The 20,724-nt window shown below is 48.3% G+C and overlaps 1 protein-coding gene across 2 annotated transcripts in view; it reads left to right on the top strand.

The window, feature by feature from the left end:
* The window catches only part of NT5E (5'-nucleotidase ecto), a 53,534-nt gene that overhangs the window by 21,168 nt on the left and 11,642 nt on the right, over positions 1–20,724 (top strand). For both annotated transcript variants that reach the window (XM_059941713.1, XM_059941712.1), the window contains exons 3-8: positions 3,282–3,470; positions 14,024–14,221; positions 15,167–15,321; positions 16,994–17,099; positions 17,898–18,047; positions 19,373–19,573. In XM_059941713.1, coding sequence (XP_059797696.1) covers positions 3,282–3,470; positions 14,024–14,221; positions 15,167–15,321; positions 16,994–17,099; positions 17,898–18,047; positions 19,373–19,573 — 999 coding nt within the window. The remainder of the gene's footprint in view (positions 1–3,281; positions 3,471–14,023; positions 14,222–15,166; positions 15,322–16,993; positions 17,100–17,897; positions 18,048–19,372; positions 19,574–20,724) is intronic.

Genomic DNA, 20,724 nt, shown 5'->3' with positions numbered 1-20,724 from the left:
TGCCATAGGAGAGTCATAAACAAAGTCAGGGAGGGAGAGGGAGGGGTTCCGGTGAGCGAAGGACGTGACGGCCGGCTTGGGGGTGAGGTACACACGATGAAGACCTTGCTTGGCCTCTCCAGGGTGTGCGAAGCATCTGGGGCAAAAGGCATTCCAGGAGTGAGGTCAGAGTCACCTGCTAGGACACAAGCTCCTGAGGACAGGGACCTGCTGGGTGCCAGCACAGGGGAGGTTCCCAGTGAAAGTTGCTGGAATGAACTCGTGAGAGCAGGCAGGTGTGGGACCACAATCCCAAAGTGGCTGGATGTTCAGTTTTCTGGAACATGGGTTCTAAGCAGAGAAAGCTAGAAAGGGGGGTGAGGACTGGATTGTCAGGCTGAGGAGTTCAGCATGATTTGGAGAAAAGCATTACCCCTCCTTTAATAGTCACCAGTAAAGGGACTTCCCTGGTGGTCCAGTGGTTAAGACTTTGCCTTCCAATGCAGGGGGTGAGGGTTCGATCCCTGATCTGGGAGTTAAGATCCCACGTGCCTCGCAGCCAAAAAACCAAGACATAAAACAGAAGCAGTATTGTAACAAATTCAATAAAGACTTAAAAAAAAATTTTTTTTTAATTGTCACCAATAAAAAGGTAGAAGGGGAGTGGGGTGGTGGAGAGACAGAGGGCCCCAGAACTCAGCCCACCCTGTCTGGGACTCTGACAGCACCCCGTCTTAGTTCTTTACCAGGTTACAACAGACAGGGGCTCCGAAGGGGCCGTGCTCTTTCCAGCAGCTCTCAGGAGAGAAAGGCTGTACCGTGCAGGGACCAGAGCAGGAGCTGGGCAGGGGTGGAGCAGGACACTTGCTTCTCCCAAGACCACAGCCCAGCAGCCCGGCTCCTCCTACAGATCTCTGACCCCGAATCCAGCCTCATTCCTCCCGTGCTGGTGACCCACAGGTATAATTTGTATTTTTAGCACATTTAATTTATTTTAGCTAGATAATGGACTTCCTCTCACTCCCCTCATGATATCCTGAAATATATCCCATGCTTTCTGTATGTTGAGATGACCGATCCTGTGAGGTTTCTGATGTGTTAGGAGAATACATTCCTTTGTCCTCAGAGGCCTTTCTCTCAACTTTTTTCTTTCTTCTTGCCAGCCGCACTGAAGTAGAGGACGGTCGCGTTGTCTGAAAGTCTCAGCAAACATTTATTCAGTTATTCATTGATTCATTCCCCCTGAGAGCTTGCCTCTGTGCCAGGCACCGTTCTAGGCATCAGAGATACTGACCCCAAAAAAGCCCTGCCCACTGGAGCTTCACGTTTAGTGGGAGAAGAAATAAATGAGGAAAATGTTTGGTGCATCAGAAGGTGATAAATGATATAGAGAGAAATTAATCAGGAGACGGGGTGGCAAGTGGGGCGTAGGGGTGAGCGCACCTTGTCGTTTTAAGGAGAGACTCAATGAGCAGCTCACAGAGATGGTGACATGGCACTGAGGGTGACCGGGAAGCCCTGAGCTTCTTGGGGTGACTGGCAAGAAGCAGATTATTCTTGATGGCCTCATGGCAGACAATGGTGGCCAAGCTGTTACACCTCTTATTTTTTTGAAAAAAATCAATATTTATTTACTTTTTAAAAATAAAGTAGGATTGGATAGATGATTTCTTTTTTTTTTTTTAATTGGGGTATAGTTGCTTTACAATGTTGTGTTAGTTTCTGCTGTACAGCAAAATGAATCAGCTATATGTATACACATATCCCCTCCTTTTCAGATTTCCTTCCTGTTTAGGTCACCACAGAGCACTGAGTAGAGTTCCCTGTGCTCTACAGCAGGTTCTCATTAGTTATCTGTTTTATGCATGTTAGTGTATATATATCAATCCCGATCTCCCAGTTCATCCCACCCTCCCTTTCCCCCCTTGGTGTCCATACGTTTGTTCTCTACGTCTGTGTCTCTGCTTCTGCCCTGCAAACATCACCTCTTGATTTGTAAATGTTGCCTGTGAGTTACTGACAGCACTGCGGGTCCCGTGCCACATCTGTGAGCCACTCGTTTTCATGCCATCTGTCTGGGATGCCCACAGCTTTGCCATCAGCCATGCTGTTTATTTTATGTGCTCATTGGCACATGTTGGCTTGACTGATTCGAGAGACTCCAGAGTTCCCCACTGGAGCACACGGAGACCCCCAAACCCCACGGCATCACAAGGGATGAGTTTTAACAGTCCTGTAGCTCCTTAGAGAGTTGAATACTTTTCACACTGGAGATGGCAGACTCCTGGGTTTCGAAAGATCGTTACGAGACTGATTCATGTTTCGGCATTTTCATTTGAGAGATGGCTCTGAGATATTTGCATAAGGGAATCTGGATCCTCTAGAGGATCCCGAGTCACAGGCGGCTGGATGTGACTTCAGGGCAGCGTGTCTGTGTTTGCAGTCACCTGTGTGCCAGTCAGAGCCATAAGCCCTCAAGCCGCGCTGGGGTTTGGCCACAGGGGTAGCACGTGCCTGCGACACACAGAGCGCCCAGCTGGGCAGTCACATCCACACTCACCAGCTGCACCAGCGGGCAAGCTTCCGCTCCCACTGCGTGCGGGGCGAGCCTCCAGGGAAAGATGCGCATGCTCCCCAGGGCCGGCAGTCCTTGGATGAGACACCCCCCGCCCGCTGCCGTCTAATCAGAGCTCCGTGATGCTCTAATGCTGACCTTAGCCAGTGGACAAGACAGAGTTGTCAACGGTGTCGTACGATTGGCATTCAAGGGCTAATTGCTGACAGAGTTTCAAGTGTGAAGACTGATTATGTTGAACTTGCAAACAAAGCCATAGAGTAGCTAATCTGGTTGGTTGGTTTTTTTCAGCTTTATTGAGGTATGATTGACACCCAGCACCTGTATGGGTTTAAGGTGTGCAGCACAGTGACTTGGCATAGATACAGTCCATCATGCTTATGTGCTCAGCCATGCTCTGCACTGGCCTGATGGAAGTCTAAATATACAAATAGATGTAAAAAATAGAGAGATTCCAAATCTGAAGCCTCCTCACAGTTGGAATTTGAGTAACATAATATCATCCACAACCTTAAACCAGTGCAACATTAAGCGAATGCAAATGAGCATATTGATGTGAATTTTTATTGGCTTTGTAGAGATTTTATACTGAATTTATAAATAAGTTTTGGTCTTAGTAATTTAAGAGCTTTAGGAGGTTAAGGTGTTTGTATTTGGTATGCTTGTATAATAAGCAATATAATAAAAATTGTTGTCAATAAATGTCCATATTTATTTTCTTCCTTAGGAACGAATTTAGTATTCGAAGATGAAATCGCTGCATTGCAACCTGAAGTAGATAAGCTAAAAACTCTAAATGTGAACAAAATTATTGCACTGGGACATTCTGGTTTTGAAACGGATAAACTCATCGCTCAGAAAGTGAAGGGCGTGGACGTAGTGGTGGGAGGACATTCCAACACCTTTCTTTACACAGGTAATGGCAGCAGGAGGGCTAGATAATATACGTTACATATATAGTATAATATATACATGTAATAATGTACATAGGTGATGCACACTGAGTGGTAACATGTATAAATCTTACTCAAAGAGACTTTTTAAAAAATTTTATTGAAATACAGTTGATTTACAATGTTGTGTTAGTTTCAGGTTTACAGCAAAGTGATTCAGTTATATGTATATGTACATTCTTTTTTAGATTCTTTTCCATTATAGGTTATTACAAGATATTGAGTAGAGTTCCCTGTGCTCTTCAGTAGGTCCTTGTTGGTTATCTATTTTATACATAGTAGTGTGTATGTTAATCCCAAACTCCTAATTTGTCCCTCCCCTGCTTTCCCCTTTGGTAACCATAAGTTTGTTTTCCATGTCTGTGAGTCTGTTTCTGTTTTGTAAATAAGTTCATTTATATCATTTTAAATTAGATTCCACATATGAGTGATATCATATATTTGTCTTTCTCTGTCTGACTTGCTTCACTTAGTATGATAATCTCTAGGTCCATCCATGTTGCTGCAATTGGCATTATTTCATCCTTTTTGATGGCTGAATAGTATTCCAATGTATATATGTACCACATCTTCTTTATCCATTCATCTGTTGATGGACATTTAGGTTGCCTCCATGCAAAGAGACATTACTAAGAGTAATTTATTAGTTTCATGAGTATGTCAATTCCATTCATTTATGTAAATTATAAATATATTTAACATACACATTCAAATATAAAAAAGGTTACTGAGACCCAACTAAAAGTCATTGTACATCAAAAAGCAACATGCCATATAAAAATTTTAAGCATAAACAACATAATGTAAATAAGGCCTTCACAGCTTAAGGTGACAGGGCTTGATTGGTAGGTTCACAGGTGGCAGAAGCTGGAACTCTGGGCTCAAGCCCTAACCCTGCAGCATCCCAGGACTGTGGTACCCTAGAAGCCACAGGCCCCCGTGCTCTTGCGAGCACTCTCTCCTCCCTCGATTTCTTCCCCCCTCCTCTCCCTTCCCCTCCCTCCCCTCTCTCCTCCTCCATCCCCTCTCTCCATCCCTCCCTCCTCCTCTCCCTCTTTCCCTTCCCTGTCTCTTTTCTTCCTTCCCATCTTCCCTCCATTCCTTCCACATGTCTCTCTCTCTCTCTCTCTCTCTCTTCCCTTGGTGCCAGGTAGTTTTAGTTAGAAAAAGTCTAACTCTTTTTTTTTCCCATTTGAACCTATACTGTCACAAAACTTTTGGGTCCGGCTCAATGGGTCTTTCCCACCATGCCCTCTCCCTGCCCAACCACTGCTTCATGGGGCTTTAAAGTATTTTCAAGAAAAGGAAGACGAGCAGGAGAGCCTGCTGGAACTGGCTTCTATCAGCTCTGGGAAGGATGACTTCGGTGGGGAACAACCCTCCCCTTGGTGAGGTCGCTGCTTCGCCCGTCTCTATGTGAACTATCTCAGGCGATCCTATTTTTATAAAAGCAACAATTAAAAATACCCAAAACAGTAAGAAATGTCCAAACGTGTTAAAAGTTCTCACTAAGAAGAGCGTACGGGTAATTTTTAATTTCTTCTTAGCACCTTTGAGTATTTTCAAATGATGAATGCATGTCGCTTTTACAATGAGAAAAAGAGAGACAAATTATAAAAAAAAAAGAAAGAAAGAAACACAATATTGGGTCAGAAGTCCTCATTCCTGGTTCACTTGAAGGACCTTGAGTAGTCACCCTCTCTGAACCTGTTAGCTTCGCTTCAGAATGTCAGTGACAATGCTCCAATGAAATCCTGCAAAAGAGAATGTGCCTTCTGGTAAGGAGATGAATTTAGTGAATGATGAATGACTGGATGAAAGAAAGATTTGAGGATAAAAATTACAATTTGCTTATCCATAAACCTTAAAGTAGATAATTACAGTCTCTGGAAAAAACTGCCTGTAGAGTCTTGGTCATTTATCTCACATTTCATGATTGCTTACCAAGATTAAACTTGTTCTCCTGAAAATATTCAATTTGGATATTCGTCATTGTGAGGAATGAACTTAACAATTAAAGGTAATTCCAGGACACAGTAGAGGATGAGGCATATTTGCCTGTTTAAATGAATTTTCCCAGCCTTGAAAAACAAACAAACGAAACAACAACAAAAAACAACCCTCTGCTGAATTGCCTTTGGAATTAGCACGAAGTTAAATATGATTGGTTAATCAAATTAGGGTTAAAATAATACATCTTTTGGAATTTTAGCAAGTCCTCCTTGCTGAGGACCATTTCAGCACACACACACAAATACACTCACCTGAAAGAGAATTTCACAAAGTGTCGGGATTGCACCTGATATCTTCTATTCTGTTATTTAATTTTTTTTAAATGCTGGTGACTACCTGTTAAATAAGGTTCATTGTCTTGTAACCAGTCCATATTTTTAAAACCTCAGCTTTAAGTGGGGCACGACCAAAATAGCACATGGACGGTTCCCCTCCAAATAGTGAAGCCCCTGCAGGTTCTCTGGATTACAGCCACCGTGCACATGCAGACCAGACAACCCTGGTATTGCCTGACCATTCTCACGTTGGGATGAAGAGGAGAGGACTTCCCCGTCCAGGCTTGCACAATGTCAGAGCTGCAAGGATGAGGGCTAGAATGCAGACTTCTAAAGGATTTAAATCCTAGAGTTAAGGAACTGGTCCATGCTGTTGCCTTTGGACAAAAAAGTAGTAAATTGTGTGCAGGTTGGAAGATGTGGCAGGTGTGCCAGGGGACTCTCCTCGGTGTGTGACCCTTGAAGGCAGACAGGCTCCTGAGACGCCGTCGCTCTGTTTGCCTCCCACTATTTTAACTGAATTTTGGATCATGCAAGCCCATCGGTTAGCTGTGGCCTTGGTGAGTGTAGACGTCCGTTCCTCCATCTGCACAGTTAAGGAGTTACAAGTGTGAAGTCTATGATCCCATCTATTCAAACACCCTGCTCCCTAGAAAGGCATCCATGCCAAGAGCCTGATTGCTTACTTTCGGGAATTTGGGGAAGTAAAACATTTCTTGGTAGAATACTCTCTAACTTCCTTAGGTTACTGCAGTGACTTTCTTTATACCTCCAGCTCCTTTGAGGCTCATACCTCCTGGTTGCCCTGTCTCCCCCCTTATCACTGTCACCTAAGCCCCTCCCCAGTGTCACCAAGAATTTAGCACCCAACGTCCTGTCTTCCTCTGCACTCAAGCTGCTGCCTGCATCCTGGCTGAGTGTCTATATGGATGGTGGAGCCAATACCCAAGTTCAGAGTCCCTTGATCCTATCAACTCGTGACTGTCGCCTCCTTTTCAGCAACCTCACTTCTGGGACCACAGACTGAGACCTAGTCATCGTCCTGAATTGTGGCATGCCCACAGCCCCACTGCCCACCTCCCTCCTCTCCTTAAGGCTCTCTCACCCTTATTCCTCTGCGAGGCGGCCTGCAGCCTCACGGAAACCTCGGTCTGGTGAACCCTCCTCCCCTCCCAGCCCAGCAGGTGTCACTTCTCCTCCTTAGCCTGGGAGCGTCCATTACAGACTCACCACCACATCTCTGGCTGACACCTGGAAGGCGGGTGCCCAGGATTGTTGAGTGAATGCCAACAGATGTAGCTCCTTTCAAAGTAAGATCTTTTGGGACTTCCCAGGTGGTCCAGTGGTTAGGGCTTTCCTGCTTCCACTGCTGGAGGCACGGGTTTGATTCCTGGTCAGGGAACTAAGATCTCACATGCCGCATGGCGTGACCAAAAAAAAAAAAAATTTTTTTTTTAAGTAAGATTTCTTTATTTGAACAGCTTTTTGTATTAAGTACCTCATTTGTATTGCTTCTGGATTTTGGCACACATTTCTTGAATATGAAATTCAAGCCTTTTCATTGACTTAGAGAACATAAATGATTTCAATGACCACTGTATTTTGTTCTCAAAACAAATGGAGTTCACAGTTTAAGTATAAATAAAACCAGGAAACCTTAGTGTTTGTTCTTCCCACGGCAGCCAGAGGCTGGTACTCGAGTGCAGGGGTGGACCCATCCCTGCTTTGATAGAATAAGTGAGCGAGGACAAAAGACTTGTTTGTGGTTTGCAATCATTGTTCATCTCGCCATTGATTTGCACTCTTGTAGTTTAGATAATCTTGTCTTTCAGAACAAGAAAGTGGTCTTATTATTTACTACATCCACAGGACAGGGAAACACTCTGCAACAAAGATCCGCTTCCTTTGGGCATCCATAGGATTGCTGACATGTGGGTTTATTGAGTGAACTGGGAGAACCAGCCAAAGGGCAGAGGCGTGGCCAGTAACTTCAAAGATGATGTCCTTGGTGGCACAGGGACTCACTTGTCCCAGAGGTCACTACTCAGGACTCCTCGGTCAGCTTCCAGCCATAGCCCAGCCTCAGCACCAGCTTCCTTCACGGAGCAAAGCCAGAGCCTTCTGGTTAATGATTTTTGCAGCCACATAACACTGATCAGTTTTAGTTACGTCTCATGAAACTGCTTTCCAGGGTGAAGTGGGGTGAGCCAAACCCCAAATGATCTGTAAAACAGGGTCATATCCTTTGGCAGGGTTGAGTTGTCAGGCAAGCTGATGACCGACTACATATTGTGAAATCCAAAGCCTGCTCCTACCACAGGGCAGATCTCTTCCCAGAACTGCCATTCGTGTTGCCCTAATTTTGCCCCTTCATGGTCTTCAAGAAGGACCTCATTTTTCCAGCCTCACTGTGACAAGCAGCACGGGGTCATGGAGAGGGCTTTGGACTCTGACGGCCACAGTCTCCCCCCGGGGTTGGTCACTACTGGCTGCCCGACCTCACACATGTTACATAACCACTCTGAGCTTCAGCTTTTTATTTTAAAAAACCCCTACAGTGATACAGTGATTCTCTGACTACCTCAGAGAATGTTGTAGGGATTAAATGAGGTGGTATAGGAACAGAGCATAGTGGGTCCAAGAAAAATATGTCAGTTCTCCAATATTCTGCAACATGGGAAAAATGTATACAATTTCATTTTAAATGAAAAAGAGGAAGATACAATTTTTTTTCTTTTACAACTATACAAACATTTATTACCCAGACTGTAGTCACTTGACACAACTCCAAACTAATTTATGAGGTCACTCCTCCCTTGAATAAATAAAAAGACTGTTTATCCTACAACACTCGGGAAACACTGGAGCTCTTCTCCCCCCCTCCCCCCAAAATCTGATCATTCCTTGGGGAGCCTATATTTTTCCTGATCCCCTAGGTCCTGATTCTTACTTGTGTCCCCTCTGTTCTTGCCTCTTCTTGTCCACGCAGCAGAGACCCAAATATGCAAGAGTGCCCTTTCTTCTTGATCTCCCTGAATTCCATCCACACGAGGCAGCTTCCCTCCAAGTCGGCCAGGCACAGCAGGGGACCCGCCGCTGTGCAGTCTGGGATGACCCTGCCTTCCGAGTCTCTGCCATCCCAGGGCGTGCCTCGCTGGCTGACTTTCTTCCGCAGCCCGCCCTCCTCCCATTCCGGGTTCTCCTCTTGTTACTTCTGTCCACACCCCCTTGATCCAAGGCTACCCCTGAAATTCAAGTTTTCTCCCACTATTTTTTTTTTTAATTTTTATTTATTTATTTATTTATTTATTTATTTATTTATTTATTTATTTATGGCTGTGTTGGGTCTTCGTTTCTGTGCGAGGGCTTTCTCTAGTTGCGGCAAGCGGGGGCCACTCCTCATCGCGGTGCGCGGGCCTCTCACTGTCGCGGCCTCTCGTTGCGGAGCACAGGCTCCAGACGCGCAGGCTCAGTAGCTGTGGCTCACGGGCCTAGTTGCTCCGCGGCATGTGGGATCTTCCCAGACCAGGGCTCGAACCCGTGTCCCCTGCATTGGCAGGCGGACTCTCAACCACTGCGCCACCAGGGAAGCCCCAGATTTTTTTTTTAAGTATGCAAAGAAATCAATCATATTATATGTAATTACAAAGCATGCTGTGAAGGAAGAAGTCCACAATGCTGGGAGAGCAGGTATAGGAGGGCCTGACCACGTCTGGGGAATCATCAGAGAGTGTTCTTCTGAGGAACTGACGTTTGGCTAAGATCAGAAAGACGTCCAGGAGGTAACTTGGTAAATAATTATCGCTAACCTTTACTGAGCATTTACCTGAGTCAGGCTTCACGTGCTGCATTAACTTCTTTAATTCTCGAAACAACCTCTAAGGCAGGTATTGTTATTTTCTCCTTTTATAGATGAATACACTGAAGCAAAAAGATGTAAATAATTTGCCTGTGGGCCTCTGGTTCCAGGTCTTACTCTATATTCATGACTCTGGAGGCAGGTGTGGTCTAGGAATGGGAGAAACTAAGATTGCTGAAGTGCAGGGTGGAGGGTCTAGATGAAGCTGGGCCACATCATGTAGGTCTGATAGGCTATGATGTTCTCGTCAAAAATTGTAGTGTTGCTATCCAACCGAGCACAGGTCTGCTCGCCCGCCATGCCGAAAAGCCAATCCTCTGACACCAGGTTGTAGTGAAGGAAAGTACAGCGTTTGTTTGCCAGGTGCCAAGCCAGGAGTCTTGTGCCCAGGAGTCCCACAGGGCCCTGCTCCGTATCAGCGGGGCAGGCACTTGCCCGGGCCTGCGCTGGGATCGCCCGCATTCCTGAAGGGCTGCTGTTCGGTTCCCTCAGACACCCTCGCCGTTCTAGGGAATGCCCAGTTACCAGCTCTAAATGTCAGCCCACAGCTCCTGGCTCCTCCAAGGCTTGCTTCCAAGATGATTTATTTGCCAAAAGGCTGGAATAGAGTTCTGGTAAACAATTTTCCCCCTGCCAAGAGGACAGGCTGCGTTTCTAAAGACAGATATATGGCTCTGTGTGTGGAGAGGCGATCTGGGCCGTGAGCCTCTGTGGCTGAATAGAGTGCTGTGGGAACTCTGAAGCCCTGGATTGCTTTCTCTGCCGGTGGTTTTCTGGGGTTGCCGAGTGGACGGGAAGCAGAGAGGGCCCAGCCGTGGGGAACGCAGACTGGAGCCAAACTAGACTGGCTATTGCCTCAGCCACGTGGGAAACGTCCTCCTTGTCCCCGATTAAGTCCATCCGAGATGAACATGACACATCTTTTGTTCTAACAAATGGCATATCAAGGCCTTTCAGCACTGGAGAAAGTCCCCTGTCCTACAGGAGCTGGGGTTGGTAGCTCCTATTTGTAAAGAGCAAGCTGATCTGATGAGGCATCTGACCCCATAGTTAGATTCTGAATTTTTATGTTCTGTTTAAACTCAGATATATTCATGGAAGGCAGAAAAAATAAAGGCTAAAAAAGTCAGGCTTGCCCTTCTCTTGGGTTTCCAGGAATCTGCCAGACCCCTTTCTGAAACAGATGTAGGGCCTGTTCCTCCTGGATGAGGTGTTGTGCGCCGCCTTGTGGACATAGTGGGAACTGCACGTTGCCAGGCTTCTCTGGGCTCAGAGGAGGAACCACCTTGCCTAACCGTGCCCAGCTGAGAAGGTGAGGGGGCTGCCACATCCCCGTCCCCTGAAGTAAAGGCCAGGCTCCAAGTTTGTCCAAGAAGGACCACCACAAAACGGAATGCTACTCCGCAATGCATCAGACCATCTATGACAGTCACAGCCACCATCTGCCGGCCACCCGTAAGCCTGTGCAAATGGAGATGGGGCACAGCCTGCACTGGATCTCAAGTCCATGCTTTTGTAAAAATAAAATTCCAAGGCTTTCTTCTTTATCCAGAGGAAGCAAGACAATGGGAAATTAAGACTGGCCACAACCATGAATATTTCCTGCTGGTGAAATGTTGGTATTTGCAGCACTTCTGCTCTGTGGTTACTGAGCTAAAGGGGCTGCTTTCGGCTCAGGAGCAAGGCAGGACTGGGTTTTTCATAAATCCAGGTGTACAACATAATGTCTTCAGTGAAAAGGGAAGCCCAGACACAGCTTGGGGCACAAAGGTGCAGCCCCTGGGCTTGCACCTGCTTTGGTGAGTGCCCTTTGGAAACCAGCTCTTGCAGGCTCTCTGAGAACAGCACGTCGCAGGCTGTGTTGGGTGGTGGAGAGAACATAAGCTCCGGTGCCTCACAGCCCTGCTTTTCAACCGGCCCTCCTTCACATACCAGCTGCGTGACCATGGACACATGCCTGTGACAACTGGTCTTCCGGTCTACAGTGTGGGGATAATAATAGGAGCTGTCTCGTGGGATGCCTGGAGGATTAAGTGAGATCTAGCCCAGGGCTGGCTCCTGGCTGACTCTCATAACTGGTCCAATGAGGAACCAACACAAGCTGAAGTTCCCCAGGCTCTCAGTGGACATCTAATAGGAAGCGCTGGTAGTGGGTGTGCAGAGGGAGGTGATAGAAATAGTAGTGGGTCAAGGGTATCTGTTCTATAGTCTCTGACTCAGAACAGCCCAGATGAGATCCCGCTCTCGCTGGAGGTGAGACAGGAAGTACAGGGCACCCATAGGAGGGGTGCAGCTGCAGAACTGGAACGTGCCAGGTGATCAGAGCCCAGGGCTCATGCTCCGAGTGCCGGGCTCCCACCCTCACACGGCGTGTGTCCGGGAGGCCGTGCTGGGGTGGGTCTCAGCCTCTGGCTCCCCTTTGAGATAAGTGGCTCCCAGGCTCTCGCCAGGGCTCCCCTTTGAGACAGAGCTCAGCAGAACCCGGCAGGTCTGCAGTCTGGCTGGGGCGGGCGGTGTGTGTGCCGGTCGGCCGCCCCGGTGAATGTGGCTCTTCCTCAAGGCACCCGAGGGGACACAGAACTCAGCAACAAAACCTAAGGATGGCCTTTTGTCATTCTATTTTTTATTGAGTATAGTTGATTTACAATGTTGTGTTAATTTCTTGTCATTTCTGCTGATCTTCCATGAAAGAGTCTAAGCTCTGGAGCGTGTGTCTAGGGTTTCTAGAGGTTGCCATTCCCTCATGGGGGAAAGAAATACACATTTATTGAGTACCTATTATGTGCCAGGCACTCTACAAGAGAGTTTGTTTTGTTTTGTTTTAATTTGGCTGTGCCGGGTCTTAGTTGCGGCATACGGGATCTTCAGTTGTGACATGCGAACACTTAGTTGTGGCACGTGGGATCTAGTTCCTTGACCCAGGGATCAGACCCGGGCCCTCTGCATTGGGAGCACGGAGTCTTAGCCACTGGACCACCAGGGAAGTCCCAGCAAGAGAGTTTAAATGTTTAATCCTCTCAACATTGCTGTGAAATAGGAATTGTTATTTTGCCCTTTGTTTTTTCTTTTTAACTTTTATTTGCTTTTTTTTTTTTTTTTTTTTTTTTTTTTTTTTTTTTTTTTTTGCAGCATTTATTCCCGGGCAGTAAGTTTTTGTTTCTTCAGTTTTTTCTGGGGTATCTTTTTCTTCTGTGCAACCTCCTCTTCTGGTTTAGTAACAGTCTGTTCTTTTTCACTAAGGATCATCTCAATGTGGCAGGGAGAGCTCGTGTTGATCCGACCACAAGCTCGGTAAATCCTGCATTGCATCTTGGGGGCTTTGTTCACTTGAATGTGCTCAATGACCAGAGAATCTACATCTAAGCCCTTAAGTTCAGCATTACCCTCTGCATTTTTGAGCATGTGCAGTAACAATTCAGCACCTTTTGGGGGCCACCGACCCTGCGTCCGGCCCCACTGTTTGGCCTGGGCGCACCTACTAACTCCACCATTGAAATGACGGAATGGCACACATTGCTTTTGTAAAGTGACATCCTTCAGATACTTGGTGGCTTTTGGCCTGGGCAGTTTCACGAGTGTCCTTAAAGTGAACACGAAAAAAAATAAAAATAAAAATAAAGTGAACACGAAGATTTGAACCGCTTGATTTGCATGATTGTATGGGGTTTTCTGGGCCCAGTGAAGAGCGGACCCTTTCTAGAGGTCACAGTGAGACACTGGACCTCAGGCGTCAGCACTGCCCACAGCCTGCCTGTGCACCCGCCATCCCCCCCACCACTCTCACCCGGAGCACCCCTCTGCACGTCGCAGAGCCCCAACACCACCGGAGCGACAAACCGGGGACTGCGACACGTTCCCCCCACACAGAAGGACTCCGCCACCAGGGAGGACTCAGTAGCCACGAGAGTCCGCTGCCCGAGAGCTTTGAACTTGGCACTGCCAAGCCCAGGATGGCAGCAATAACCCATTAATTTTGCCCATTTTACAGATGGGGAAACTGAAGCACAGTGTAGTGAAGTGGCTTGGTTGCTCCACCTGGCTGGTGAGATTGGAGCCGGGGTCAGGATGGAGGCGGGACAGTCTTAGCAGTGTCGCATCTTTGTATGCCACATAGCACCAGGCACGGTGCCCAGGACTTAGCAAGAGCTTAGCAACCCCTGCTGGGTTGAAAATGGAAGGATTCACGTGCCAAAAGGGCATTCGGAAACAGGGACAGATGCCCAAGCCGGGCTCTGAAAGACCAGCTGTGTAGAGCAGCAGCTGGCAAATCATCAGTTCAGAATTCGCAGTCACCTGGCCGGCGGCCTGCAGGCTCCCGGCCGTCAGTGAACAAGGGCCTACTTGATCAACTTCGGATCTTTCATTGCAGGCACTCCACCTTCCAAAGAGGTGCCAGAGGGGCAGTACCCATTCATAGTCACGTCCGATGACGGACGGCAGGTTCCCGTGGTCCAGGCCTATGCTTTTGGCAAATACCTAGGCTATTTGAAGGTTGAGTTTGATGAAAAAGGAAATGTCGTCACTTCACATGGAAATCCCATCCTTCTCAACAGCAGCATTCTGGAAGGTACGTGAAATTCAGGGCAGTGATCCACCAATGCAAAGATTTGGTGGCTGGATTTTTTCTTTTTTTTTTTCCTTTTTTTTTTGGTTAATGTTTCAGGACAATGTTTTTGAAGACCTGAGCTTCTCCCTTGAGTTTACTCTACCCTCTTCATGGATAAGGAGATTTAAAACACACACGAATTGCAAAAGCCCCAAGCCCTCTCAGCATCAGACACTGTGTCGCTGCCTCTCGTGTCTTTTCCAGCTTCACCCTGGCGCAGGAGAGCCACTCTCGGCCCATGTCCAGAGGAGAGCTGATTGTTGGGGCAAAGGGGTTCAGGCTGGGTGAGCGGGGCTCCACCCAGCCCCACCACCAGGAGCAGTGTGCCTGGGCAAGCGGCCCAGTCTCCATGGGCTTCAGGTCATCAAATGCGTGTGTGTCTTTCTTACTTTTTGAGCTGGGAATCAAAATGAAAATACATTTCACATCATGCATTTCATACAGTGTACATGAACACCTTCCTGTGCTTCTCTCTCTCGCCTGCCCTTTCCTGTTTACCGTGATCAGACAGGGAAGGACGGGTGACCAGGGGCCCTGGAGAGCCAGAGCTCCCGACAGCCAGAGGGAGGGGCCGGGACCCTGTAGCCGGACGTCTCAGCCCTTTATACCAGCCCTTGGGCCTCTCATTGTCTCCCCACCACTAATGCCCTCCCCGGTGGGCCAGCAGACACTCATTCAGATGTGACGAGTTGATGCTGGTTTACTTGGCACGTCTTTAAGATCCAAGCTGGGTCTTACTCCCAGGAAACGGAATAGAGGTTCCTAAGGAAATTTCCCAGTCAAAATCAAAATGTACACAAATACGGTAAAGAACTGTATACTCACGCCAGGTGAGCTGAATGACGTTTGAGCCTTTCTCCACCATTTAGGCTTTAACTGCAGGCTGATTTGTTTGTTTTCTTCTAGATCCAAGCATAAAAGCAGACATTAACAAATGGCGGATAAAATTAGATAATTACTCGTCCCAGGAACTGGGGAAAACAATTGTCTATCTGGATGGCACCACTCAGTCATGCCGCTTTCGAGAATGCAACATGGGCAACCTGATTTGTGATGCTGTGGTGAGTGGTCCACAGGAGAGCAGGGCCCGTGCCTAGGGAGGGAGGAAGGGAGACGGAAGGAGGGAGGGAGGATGCGAGGACGGACGACCTGATAGTTACAGAATTGAGGACTTTTGAAAATTAGTGCCCAGACAAAAGCTTGGCGTGTAATCACACTGAGTACCTTGGGAAGGTGCCCGAAGCAGACCAGTGGGCCATCCCTTTATTGCTTTACAAGAACGGCAGCCTTGGACTTCTCTGGCGGTCCGGTGGTTAAGATTCCATGCTTCTGCTGCAGGGGGTGAGGGTTCGATCCCTGGTCAGGTGAGTTCTGCATGCTGCACAGTGCAGCCAAAAAAAAAAACAAAAAAAGGGACAGAAGCCTTTATTTCAAGGTGCTCATCTTAGGCGTCTGAATACTGGATGTTGCTTTCCTTTTGTAAGATGACCTGAATCCACAAACTCTGCTCCTCCCGAGAAGTAGACATAGAATAAAATGCATCTGCCTGGCCCTAACTAGGCCAGAGTGTGTTTCACTGATCTGTGTCCTCTTGGCCCCAGAGAACTCGGCCTTGTGTGAACCACCTTCACAAGCAAAGCAGTCATCACAAGAATAATAAGTCCCATGTTGGAGCAAGATCCCACACCAAAAACACCCCTCTGTCCACCCGTCTGCGGGCAGCGCCCCGGGAGGGCCGTGCCGAGCCGAGGTCTCCAGCTGAGATTCACCACGCCCAGGGGCACCCAGGAGGCCGTTCCTTTGTCTGGGCTCAGCTCGGTGCCGGGTGCCGGGTACCTGGGATGCAGCCACACTCAATAAATGTCTGCCAAGTAAATGACGACACTCACGCTTTCCAAGGTGGGGCCAGTGCTGGCTCCTCAGTATCACACGGTCAGCGCGAGACAAGTAGCTGAAGAGAAGCCGGAGTGTGAATGTGCAGAGGCAGGTCTGGAAGGAAACACCCCAGGCTCTAGCAGGGCTTACCTAACATAGAGAGAATGAGCCCCTTCTCCCCCTAAGCGTCAGGAACACTGCAGCTGTGCTGCCCTAATAGCCGCCCTGTGGCCCTGTGTCTCCCTCACCTCCTCCACCATCATATTTTTTCAAATGAGAATGTAATTCATTTTATTTCTTGTAACTAAACATGATGTTTTGTAAAAGAAAAGGAAGAATGAAACTGACTCACCCCCGTTTCAGGGGCTCCCCCGTCTCTCTGTCTCCAAAATTGCCAACTTGGGAACTGGCTAGGGACCTAGACATGGATGCCAGGGTCCTTTGTGGCCTGAGGTCTGGAGTTGAAAGGCTTTTGGGCTCCGCCCTCAGGAGCAAATGTGGGTCCTGCCCTGGAGGAGGTCCCGGGCGGAGCAGCCCCGTGGGTCAGTCTGCACAGAAGCCCCTTCCTCCTCCTTCAAGTGCTGGCTTTGCTAAGGGCCCCTGGCCTGGTGGGTGCAGGGGTCTTAGGAGAGGGGCTCAGAGCTACTGGCTACTCAGAGTCTGACCTGGGACTGGCCACAGTATCTTAGGTTTGCTTCTCTGATGCAATTCTGATGAATTACACTTGAGAAAGCTCTGGGCACACAGGAGCAGGAGAGCAGCAGCTTTATTTGCCCGGTACAGCTAACCAAGTTCCAGGAACTGATCCTAAGGAGGAGGACCCAGAATAACGAGTGTAAATTCATGCTGCTGTTGCAGATTAACAACAACCTGAGACACCCGGATGAGATGTCCTGGAACCACGTGTCCATGTGCATTTTAAACGGAGGTGGCATCCGGTCGCCCATTGACGAGCGGAACAACGGTATGCTCCCGGCCCCCGGCCTCAGCTCGGCGTGCTCTCTGTCTGACCAGTCCCCCAAGACCGCCCCCCCCCCCACCGTGCCAGGCCCTTCGGCCACTCGAGTCAGTGCCCCACCTGAAGGGCGCACACAGGCTTGTGTGTTCTTGGATGCATTTGCTCACAGAGGGAGCAGCTAGCCTTACTGGCACCAAGGTTTAGCTAAACTTCTGATTCACACAGCAAAACGCAAATTGTTGCTGGTGTATGCAAAATAGTGACGGCCTCCACCTTGATATCTGGAAAGGGGAGGACAAAATTGCCAATCTTGGGACTTCCCTGGCGGTCCAGTGGTTAGGACTCCACGCTTCCCCTGCAGGGGGCACGGGTTCCATCCCTGGTCAAGGAACTAAGAGCCCACATGCCATGAGGCATGGCCAAAAAAAAAAAAAAAAAATTGCCCATCTTAGGTGCTGGGAAGAAACAGCTGGATAAATTCCTTTAGTGCATTTACAGGTATCCAGGATTATAGCATATGGTAAAACAAACCAACCAGACAGATATTCAAGACACTGTTGTAGTCTTCCCTGATAACGCTGTCAAAAACCATCAGCCTCAGTGGTGGAGGGCACAGCCAGAGGCCTCTTGATTCCATTCTCCCCCTAAGTGTCAGGAACACTCAGACCCAGCTGTGCTGTCCTCAGAGCCTCCCTGTGCCCCGTGCCTCCTTCCCCTGCTCCGCCAGTCCTAAAGGACACCGGTCGTGGGGTGTGCTGGCTCTCCAGCCATTTTCCTTCTCACCTCATCTGTGACTACCCTCAGGCACGATTACCTGGGAGACCCTGGCTGCTGTGCTGCCCTTTGGAGGCACCTTTGACCTGGTCCAATTAAAAGGCTCCACCCTGAAGAAGGCCTTCGAGCACAGCGTGTACCGCTATGGCCAGTCCACGGGGGAGTTCCTGCAGGTGGGCGGTAAGTCACCTTGCAAGGTGAGGTGGGCTTTCCTGCTGGTTGGTTTAGCTCCCCCCTTACCAGGACCTCCTGGTCAGGCCTGTTCGGGTTTTCGCACACCCAACACCAACGCATATAGTCTTTCAATTGCCAGACCACTGGAGTAGGTCAGGGTCAAAGCCCCAAGGCCCCGAAAATGAGCACTATTTGCCAAGTCTGATTCGGACATCGGATGATCTTCTCTGCAGGAGCTGGCCCCCCAAACTCTAAGCAGGTCAGCCGCCTTGAGGTCTAGTTTCTATTAAAATCTTAGTTGCTTAAACATTCACTATTCTTCATAAAAAAAACAGAAAAAACAAAACCTTTTCTGTTCTATTGCCTGGTGATTGCCTGGAACCATACAGAAGTTCAAAGGAATGCAGTGTCCGATAAGTATTAACAAGGATGATTTCTGGGCGGGGCAGCCTGGACAAGACATAGGAACTTGGCTCTGGTTCCAGCGGGACCTGGGGCAAGCCCTCAGCCTCTCGGAGCACGGTGAGAAAATGTGCCTGCTTATCTCATGGATTGCAGTGAAAATGGAAGGAAAACAAATGCTTCCCAAATTGTCAAGGACTTCTGAAATGCTTTCGCCAATAATTAAGTCCACAGGCCAATGAATTCAACTTTAAATTAATATGAATAATCTTGTTTGACTCTGACACCACATTCTGGCCTGTAGATAGTGGGCCGCACCTGAGGGCTGTGATTGCTTTGTGAAGTCTTCCCTCTGCAGAGCACTCCGCTGCTGGGATCGAGGGGCTGCAGAGGGTGGTGGGGTCCAGGCTGCTGCCTGTGGCGTAGCCCAGATATTCTGCGTTTTCCGGGACAGAGTGGAGGGAACACTGGGGCACTAGTGCCCCAGCACAGTGCTGGGTAGTCGTATGTTTTGTGAAAGTCACCCAAGCCCAAATTATTAACATCTCTTAGTCATCAAGATGGTACAAGGTTCTGTGCCTGTCATCTGTTCCTCATTTTCCAGAGCCACTGAACCAAGCTGCTGGACCAATTAACTCAGGATTTTAAAAAGGTCTGTTTTCTCCCTGCAGAGTCACCTCTCACCCACTCTGGGCCAGAGCCAGTTTTCCTCCCGGGGGTTCTCAGACCTCCCAGAAGGACTCAAGGATGAACCTAACCAGATAGGGTAGCTGCAATGTCACCCTCAGCTCTCTTGCTGAAATATCACTCAAGCTCAAACTAAAGGAAAACTAAGCCCAAGTGCCCCAATTCCAGATTTGGCCCTTTCTTAGAAAACAGAAATTTCCCTTTGGATCCAGTGAAAACATACAGGCTCATTTCTTTTCTAGGAATTCACGTGGTGTACGATCTTTCCCGAAACCCCGGGGACAGAGTGGTCAGATTAGAGGTTCTCTGCACCCAGTGTCGCGTGCCCAGTTACGAGCCCCTCAGGATGGATGAGGTGTACAAGGTGATCCTCCCGAGCTTCCTTGCCAGCGGTGGGGATGGATTCCGGATGATAAAGGACGAAGTGTTAAAACATGACTCTGGTGAGCACAAGTGTCTCCTCCCCTCCCTAACCCAGAGGTCCCCGAGAACAGAACTGGTCCCAAGACGCGAGCTATGCATGAAGCTCGGAGGGCAAAGCCAGAAATCTAGATCCGTCCCCACGTTGCCGACTACTTCCTGCTTTGTTTGTTGGGAAACAGCAGCACAGCCTGGGGGAATGTTGCCCTGCCTCTCCCCAGCACACGTAACCCATCCACCCAAGCCCAGGGAAAAACATTTTTACATAAAAAGTGTTTTAAAACTCTTTTAAGTACATATAAGCAGCTATTTAAATTGTGAAATATCAATCAGTGTGGCACTTATAGAAAAACCACACTGCTAGAACTTTAGGCTGGATGTGGGAAACCATATTAAATCATCTAAATTTTCTTGAAGAAGCTTTAAGTGTAAACAGGTCAGGTAGGAGTGGATGGGATATGTCCCTTGCCCCGTTCTGCACAGTGGGTTGGAGCAAATTATAGGAACCACCACACTTGACCCTAAGTGATATTTCCAGCAGCAGTGAGGGTCATTATACCCCCTGCTCATTTTTAAAAATCCAACTGAGAACCACCTCCTATGCATAGAGTCCACTGCCAGTACACTACCCCTTCCGGTTCTCCAGGGCAGAAACTAGTGTGTTTACAAGACACATGCACAGCTTCCCTGCATCTGTCTCCAGCAAGGAGCTCAGCCAGGTTCCTCTTCAGCCTTATCACAGGGGACTGCCATTTTCGCTGTGTATCCCAAGGAGGGTGAAGGACAGATCCAGGGCAAAGGAGACAGCCCTTCCTGGGAGGAAAGGCGCCAGGCACTTCCACCCATCCCATGATAGGAAATGGAAAGGCAGGCTTAAAAGGTGTCCTCTCGAGCCCTGCATGAAACAAAGAAGTTGATGACTGTGCATCACCCAAGACCAGGCTGATGGGTGTTGGAGAGAAGGACCTTACATAGAAGAAGGCTGAGGAAGCCTTGGCCCTAAGGCTTCTCAACTCTGGCTATTCATTAGAATCACTTGGGGAGCATTTTAAATTAAATACCAATGCACTGGTCCCAACTTTTAAGAGATTCTGATTTACTTGGGTGGGGCAAAAGTCTCTTCCAGTGATTCTACTGTACACCCAGGGGTGAGAACCACTGCAGAGAGAAGAGT

Source organism: Balaenoptera ricei, chromosome 12 (genome assembly GCF_028023285.1).
Source record: "Balaenoptera ricei isolate mBalRic1 chromosome 12, mBalRic1.hap2, whole genome shotgun sequence".
In the NCBI taxonomy this organism is placed as follows: Eukaryota; Metazoa; Chordata; class Mammalia; order Artiodactyla; family Balaenopteridae; genus Balaenoptera; species Balaenoptera ricei.
The sequence above is the reverse complement of the archived record's forward strand: the minus strand, read 5'-3'. Positions and strand labels throughout refer to the sequence as shown.